Below are 8,196 nucleotides of genomic sequence, written 5' to 3'. Positions count from 1 at the left end.
GATGAACCTTTTTCTTCACTGTGAGATATGGTTTCTTCCACTCCCCCATGACCCATGTTTCCCCGCTTCTCATTCCACGATCTGTCTCGATCCTCCCACGATTTTTCCCACGTTTTCTCCAACTTAACGTCTCGTGATCAGTTTAAATGGACTGGGCTTGCTCTGCTAAGTTTGAAGGGCCCATACAATTTAATCGGGCTTGTATTAATTTAACGTGGGCTTCATAATTTAATTATTTTTAGCCCAAATAATTGCCCCCCGCAAGCATTGGCCCGTGGGCCAAAATGCTTGTATGCGATGCGCGAGCCCAATTTTCAATTTCTCCATAGGTAATAGCCCACAAATGTCTTATGAATTGGGCTTCATTAATGGGCCGAGCACTTCAATTCATTCCCCTGGACCCTAACTTTCACGCTCATTTTGAAATTCCTCCCTGCTCGACTCGCGCCTACTCCCCGTTCATCTTCTCCTCGCTGCCTTCGCACACTATACCCAGCTCCCCTTGAATCGATCGCTGGTTATCCGAGTGTGCTCGCCTACCCTTCACGATCGTTTCCCCTAACGCCGTAATACCGGGAATTTTGCGATGGCTCGGGAATCGTCTCCGTCATTTCTCCCCTCATCCAGCGCCGCGGGTTCGCCATCTTCTCAAGCCAACGTTTCTACTCCGGCACCTATTGCGTTCGCTGGTTCTGCCACTGGCGTTAATCCTTTCTTGGCCGTCGCTGGGTCGTCAATGGGCGTTCCGACGAGCGGTGGTCTGTTTCCCTCCGCACGGGCGATCACCCCTCTTGGCTCGAGCCATCGACTGACAGCTGCGGAGGCCATTTTAGCTCCTCCTCGGGACGCCTCTGCCTGTCCTTCGCAACTCGTGCCCACGTCGTCCTCGCCAATTATCTCACCCGCTTCCATGGATTTATCAGGGCGTCCGATTTCATTCTCCACGGCCATGGGTATCTTCATGTTCCTCTTTCTTGAATTTTTCTTAGTGTTTCCTGATTCATTGAATATTGTTTGTCGTTTTTTGATTGACTTGCAATTCTATTTCTTGCTTTGTGTGGTTAAACTTGATTGTTCGAGAAGAGAGTGTGACTCCCCGTACTAGTTCTTGTACTGATTCTCTGAGAAGCGGCACAACAAACATCTACCCATATTTGTCTGATCTGTCTACTTTTTAAAAAAAAGAAATTACGAACTTTCGGTGTCGTCTGGCCATACATTGGCCTTTGTGTTGTAGGTGCGGTAGTTTGGCCATCTTTTGGCCCTGTAGCATATACTGCATCAATTGGTTTTCTGAATATTGCTTACTTGCATGCAGTGGTCTTTGACCCCAATCAGTCCATTGACTGTGAATCTGTCCCTGTCGCCATCCCTATTGGGGCAGCAGACACCAGGTATGTTGTGTATTTGCTTATGAAATAGAGTATGCGCATGCTTTTGCTTACTCCCTTATTGGTATCCAGGTTGCCAGCTGCACCGTCATCTCTACCTCAGACTGCTCCTAGTAAGCCGACTCTATCCTCAGGAGTAGTTATTCCATCTATGCCCGCTGTTATTTCAACCTCTATCCTCACTTCAGTAATGGCTACTCCATTGGTTCATCCTACCGCATCGACACCATCTGGTACGTCTTTGGCTTGTAGTCTTAAATGTTTGGACAAGTGTGTGAGTCATCAATACATTTCTTGTAGGTGCACCCGCTATTACTCAACTTTCACCAAGTCCTGGGGCCCTTTACCATCACGCGGTTACTGCTAAGCCTAGGTACTAGCTGTTTCTTACTCTAGGTCGTATGATTTCCTCTTGTACGGTAGTGCCCTTATCTGTATGTTATTCGGATTGCAGGACTAATGCTGCCGATTTCCTTGCTTCTGCCACCATTGGCCCTATCCGGCACCCTTCCTATCCTAACAATCAATTTCCCCCACCAGTTCATCAGTTATTCTTTCCATTGCCTTCGTTACATTCCAGGGATTTACTGCTCTCTCGACCTCTATTACCTCATGGTGAGCCATCCCAATTCAAATCTTGGCCGAGGGTTCCTGACAACTGGGTTGACTGGGTAGAACGCTTGGAACCCCACTTCGGGCAACAGTGGCGCCATCAGGGATTATGGCCCCTGATCTTAGTATCTAAGATGAAAATAGCCAGACAGTCCGTCCTGTTTGATTGTCTTCTTCGGTTCTGGTCCCCCTCTTGCAACGTCTTTATCTTTCCTTTCGGCCCATTGTCCATAACCCTCTATGACATATCCTTGCTCTTGGGGTTACCGGTAGCAGGGCCTGACTCCCCTTATTTCGTTGACGACCCTGCTGCTCCTGCTTTGGCCCATACTCGTTATTGTTATCCCTCTTATAGGGCTGTAGTTAAAGAGTGGTCTTCGTGCTCTGGTGTTCCTTCTGAGGTTGAGCACACCATGTTCCTCTGGGTGTTAATCTGCCATTACATTTTTTGCCCTTCTTCCGGCAAGCCTTCCTCCGAGTACTTACCATTAGCATGCTCTCTTAGCACCGGTAGGTCTATAATTTAGCAGTCATGTTCCTGGGGTCTATATATCGTGGTCTGAATCAATGTGTCCGCCACGATCCTATTTCTAAGCTGGGGGGAGTAGCCTGGTTTTTGCAGATATGGGCCTTCTCTTATTTCCCTGGTTTAATGGATTCTTCAGCCGGCTCCGCGGCCATGCTGTGTATCACTTCCTTGATGGAGAGTCGTTTGATCCTTTCAGCCCCCGAGCTGATGAAATATCTGCAGCACCAAAAGCTTAAGTTCATTAATCTGCCATCGCGACCCACTGTCTCCTGTCTAACACAGCCCTTGTGGGTTGGAGTTTATCCTGATTTCCACGGTCGCTCCCTTGACGATATTGCTGCCTTGTTGTTGACTCAGTACATTCATCAAAGGTTGTTGGTGGTAGATTGTTCTTCTACCCGTCCACCATACAACGACAAATCCATCTGGTCCTTCGAGTTTTACAATCCGTCTTTGTATGCGTATCAATTTTGGCTGTCACCGGCGATTCCTCAAGCTATTCTGTCCTTCCCAGTGGATCTGACCCATATAGCTTCGGAAGTTGCATCCAGAAGATTTTCTAAGGCCACTGTGCAGCTACTCTCCACTCTGCCACATAAATTCCTTGGTTCTATTGTGCAGCAAGAAAAAGGAACAACTGAACCATTCGCTACCTGGTGGAGATCTCTATATCTCGCCTTGATCCCTTCATTGATCCACCATCCTGGTATGGTATTGTCTGGTATCTCTTTACTTGCGTTTGTATTCACATGGCTTATTTGTTACCAATACTTGTCATTTCTTTACTTTTTTGGTGTTTTACGCAGGTACTCGTAAGCGAGACTTGGCTTTCGGTGAGGAAAGTTCTGGGGCTCTCAAAGTTCCAAAATTGGATATTCAGGGGAGTCTGAAAATCAATCAGGATCCGGTCAAAGTGCACCACAAATCTCAATCCTCCAAGACAAAGGTAGCTCCTAAGGTTGCTCCGGCAAAAAAGACTGCTCCTAAGCTTCAGACTGTGGATCGGCGATACCCGACTCGCCGTTCGACTAGATTGATCACTAGCCGGAGTAATACTCTTGATGATCCAATTGTCCTTGCCGACGAAGATTCACCCCCTGCCTCGAAGCAGTCGAGTTCTAAGGATCCTACTACCACACAGTCGGATAGTGATGGAGTTTCTAATGCTGATCTCGGCACTGCTACACTTGGAGAGGGGTCTACACATGTTGGAACTTCTGGTGTTAAACTCATCCATGATTTTGATGATTCTGAGAAACGAATCAATGATCCTTTGATTGAGGATGACACGTTGCCGGAGTTTCCCTCTAGTGCTGGGTTCAGCCCAAATCCTCTTGGTTCACTGTCTGCCGCGGCCACTCCCTCCATGGTAATTTCTTTCAACTTTTCTCTTTGTTTTGAATACCTCCGTGTATTTGCCATGCTCAACCTTGACTTTGTTTATTTGACAGGATCTTACATCTCGTAGGGCGCGACTCGGTCTCATTGGCGAGCCGGAAGGCCAATTTGACCTGAGCTTCTCTGATAGTGTTTCCTCTGAGACTTCCACTCTTGAGAGAAATGCCCCATCCGTTGAAGCCCTTGCTCATGCCAAGATAGCAGTTCGAAATTTCCTTGGTCTTGGCTTGCACCAGCTTGGGGAGTCCCAGAGATTGGCCATGCTCTCATCTATATCCATTCTCAAGACTTCTCCAGAGTTTGCCACCTCGGAGTTCAGCATATTTGATGGCCTTCCGACCATCTTTTCGGAGTCTGATGCTGCCTTTGCCACCACTGCCGATATGATATCTCGTCGCTCGTCCTTCCAAAGCCAGCGTGAGAAAAAAGAGGAGCTAGATAGGCATGACAAGGCGCTTCGCGAGCAGATTGTCGCAGCAGCGGCCAATTATGACGCTGAGGAGGCCGAGGTCAAAAAGTTGGAGGAGGAGATCTTGCGACGCCGAGCTAGGATGGTCACTTTGCTGGATGAAGCAGAGGCTTTGGAGGCTATTTTGTTGGGCAGTAGGAGAGACTCACAGGCTATAGGCCAACAGCTCCTTAGTCTCAAAGATGACTATCAACTCTGGACCGATCGGCTTCGGGAAGCAGAAAATACCCAATCGGAGTGTCTAGCCAAGTGGGAACAGCTTCGAGCTTTATTCCCTTGATCTTGCTTCGTTTAGTCGACCAGTATTCATTAGTTCGAGATAGCCGTTTGCATTTCTTTTGATAAGCGCACTTGTTGGAACTTTACTATCTTTTCCCCTATTTTAGATTCGATTATCTGCCTTTACTGCTCCCCTTTTTGTTGGTTTGTCTTGTGTACAAAAATGCGTTTACTCTCAGCAGGTAATAAGGATTGACCATGAGTTGGCCTCGGTTCTCCAGTGTATTCGACACTTAAGTCTTGGTAAGTCTGGGGCTCTTTGAAACACAGGTAAGACTTAACCCTTACATGCCCTTACGTGCTCTTATGTGCTGCATCTACTCAAACGATTCCCTCGTCCTTTACATTATGCATTGCACTTCAGTCGGATCCCTTTCCCGCATACACGTATATGCATTTGCACTTCAGTTGGACCCCTTTCCCGCATACACGTATTTGCACTTCAGTTGGACCCCTTTCCCGCATACACGTTTACTTACTGTTCTTGCATGCGGTGGCTCCGCTTCTTATCTATTGATTGTTGGTTTGGTGTTGTGGTCATTGGGTGTTGGATGTGGAATGAGGATGGGTTTAATGTAATGTTGTGTATCGGATGTTGGGAAGGAGTTTATATTCGTTCTTAATTCCATCAATCCAATTCATTCCAACAGTTTCAATCAAAATCATAAGTTGGCTTAAGACTCCCCACTCGAGGGTATCCTCCTCTTTGATTTTCTATCAAAACACAATGAATCCAATATGATAAAAGTGGCCTCCTGGACAACTTAATGATCATCTTTATTTTTGAACCATAACAAATATTTACACTAGTGGCCCTAAGGCCTACTTCAAACAAAACCCCACAACATGAAGCTAAAAATATGCAAAAATGGCTGATTAGCCTATTTTTCTTCCAAAATCAATTTCTGGGTCTTCTTGGGGTTTGCATATCACCTTTGTTCTCTTCAGTTCTTCTTTTATTACTCGTCGTCTGCCCAGTAAGCTCAACTCCCCGCTGGCTGTGTGTCCTTTCCTCCCACATTCTAAGTGGCCTCAAGGCCTACTTCATGAATCTGTCACTGCACATGCAAACAATCAATTTATAATGGTAGAACGGTCTATTCCACCATGATTTTAGGTACCATAAAAAAAAAATTGGAAATAAGTGGCCATAAGGCCGACTCCCTAGTGAAATAATGGACCTTCAACATAAAGAATGAAAGTGGCTTACTGTCCCACTCTCCCCAATCGATTTTATTGTTGAATCTTAAACAAAATATATTTATTTAAGTGGCCCTAAGGCCTACATCACATGACACCTTGAAATCAAGAACTTAATATATACACAAGTGGCCCCGAAGGCCAACTCCCCACTGAAAAATGCCAACTCCCCACTGAAGATTAGCCTTTGTGATTGCTTTACTCGCAAGCTCTTCCTACTTCTTCCCTCATACTCGGAAAATAGGGCTTGAGATACTTGCCGTTTATGCATCTTTTGTGTGGATGGCCATCTATGCTTGATAGCCAATATGCATTTCCGTCTAACACCTTATATACCTTGAATGGTCCCTCCCAGTTGGGAGACCATTTGCCCAGCTCCCTATCCTTTGTCCCTAGTGGTAGTATGGTCTTCCACACTATTTCTCCTTCATGGAAACTTTTCTTGTTAACTCTTTTGTTGTAGATTCTTGCCACTTTCTGTTTCTGTAACAGCAAAGCATTGTACGCTTGGATTCTCAACTCATCTAGTTCTTCTAGTTCCATGATCATTGCTTCATTATAATGCTCAAGGGAAAGTTCATTTTGCTTTGCCACTCGCATTGATGGCACCATAATCTCCAATGGGAGCACTGCATCATGGCCAAAGGTAAGGGAAAAAGGGCTCACTCCAGTGGCAGTCCTCTTGGATGTCCTGTATGCCCACAAAGTTTCTGATAATAGCCTTGGCCAATCCCTAGGATTCTCTTCCATCATCTTTTGTAGAATCTTTATCAACACTTTATTTGACGCTTCGGCTTGCCCGTTGGACTGTGGGTAATGAGGGGATGAGTTTATCAATTTAATTCCATAGTCTTCTGCAAACTCCCTCATATCTGAGCCTGTGAACATAGTTCCCTGATCTGTGGTCAATGACTCTGGAATTCCAAATCTATGAATAATATTCTCTTTCACAAAGTTAATAACATCCCCTTGCTCCGCTTTCTTCAAGGGCACTGCTTCTACCCATTTGGTGAAAAAATCTGTAGCCACAAGGATGAACGAGTGGCCTTTAGATGATGAAGGGTAGATTTTCCCTATTAAGTCCATGGCCCAGCCTTTGAATGGCCATGGTTTGACAACGCTGTGAAGTTCATCCGCTGGAATTCTTTGGATGTTCCCGTGTCTCTGACATGGCTGGCATCCCTTAGCATATTTGATGCAATCTTTCAGGATGGATGGCCAATAGTAGCCATACCTCCTTATCAACCATCTCATCTTTATTCCAGATTGATGCGCTCCACACACTCCCTCATGAACTTGCTTCATGATCTCCAAAGCCTCTGGGAAGCCTATGCATCTGAGAAGCAGACCATCTAGCCCTTTCCTGTACAAATCATCCCTCCACTAAAACGTAATTAAGAGCTCTCATTTTTAAACCATGTGGAATATCTCTCCCGGTTGATTCTAGCACCTGTTTTATGTCATCTCTCCAGTCACCAGCTAAGTTTATATCCAAGTTGAGCGTATCTACCTGAATCCCTCTTTGCTGAATTGAAGGGTGGTTTCTCTTTTGAATCAACACCAGCCTGTGTGTAAGTTCCGGAGACATCTTCAATCCCGAAGCAACCTGTGCCAACTCGTCTGCCTCCCAATTTTCTTGTCTTGGGACGTGTACTAATGACACTTCCTCGAAATCATCTAGCAGTTGGGATGCAGCGGTATAGTAAGGAGCTAAGGACAAACTTGTGCATTTGAACTCCCCTGACAGCTGTTTGAGTACCAGCTGAGAATCCCCTGATATCAATAACTCTCTTGCACCTAAGTCTTTCAGAATTTCCAATCCAATGACCAGTGCTTCGTATTCCGCTTGATTGTTGGTGCATGAGAAATTAAAATTAAAGGATAGAGCGGTTTTCACACCTCTTGGGGAGGTGATCACAATACCAGCTCCAGCTGCTGTTTCTGTACTTGATCCATCGAACTTCAACTCCCAGGGTTGAGCTCCCACTCCACAAACTGGAAATCCAACCTGTTCTCCAATAAACTCATCAAGTGAAGGGTGATCAGCTAAAAAATCGGCGATAGCTTGGCCTTTTACTGATTTTTGGGGATAATATGTCAATGTAAACTCGGCCAATGCTAAAGACCATTTGCCAATTCTCCCAGAGAGGATGGGTCTATTAAGCATGTATTTAATCAAATCGGTTTTAGCCACCACAAACACTCTTGATTGAATTAAATAATGTCTTAACTTAGTACATGCATAATACAGTGTTAAGCATAGCTTTTCAATCACAGAGTATTTCACCTCTACTGGAGTAAGGAATCTACTCAAATAA

At 45.4% G+C, this 8,196-nt stretch overlaps 1 protein-coding gene across 1 annotated transcript; it reads left to right on the top strand.

The window, feature by feature from the left end:
- Window positions 1–586: 586 nt before the first annotated feature.
- Window positions 587–4,679, top strand: LOC140827355 (uncharacterized). The gene is made up of 8 exons (XM_073190006.1): window positions 587–953; window positions 1,319–1,394; window positions 1,464–1,624; window positions 1,692–1,764; window positions 1,846–2,428; window positions 2,518–3,238; window positions 3,339–3,901; window positions 3,984–4,679. Exons 1-8 carry the CDS (start codon window positions 587–589, stop codon window positions 4,677–4,679), a joined length of 3,240 nt encoding a protein of 1,079 aa, XP_073046107.1.
- Window positions 4,680–8,196: the final 3,517 nt, after the last annotated feature.

The sequence above is a fragment of the Primulina eburnea genome, chromosome 3 (assembly GCF_022965805.1).
Source record: "Primulina eburnea isolate SZY01 chromosome 3, ASM2296580v1, whole genome shotgun sequence".
In the NCBI taxonomy this organism is placed as follows: Eukaryota; Viridiplantae; Streptophyta; class Magnoliopsida; order Lamiales; family Gesneriaceae; genus Primulina; species Primulina eburnea.
This window is presented reverse-complemented; position numbering and strand designations above follow the sequence as displayed.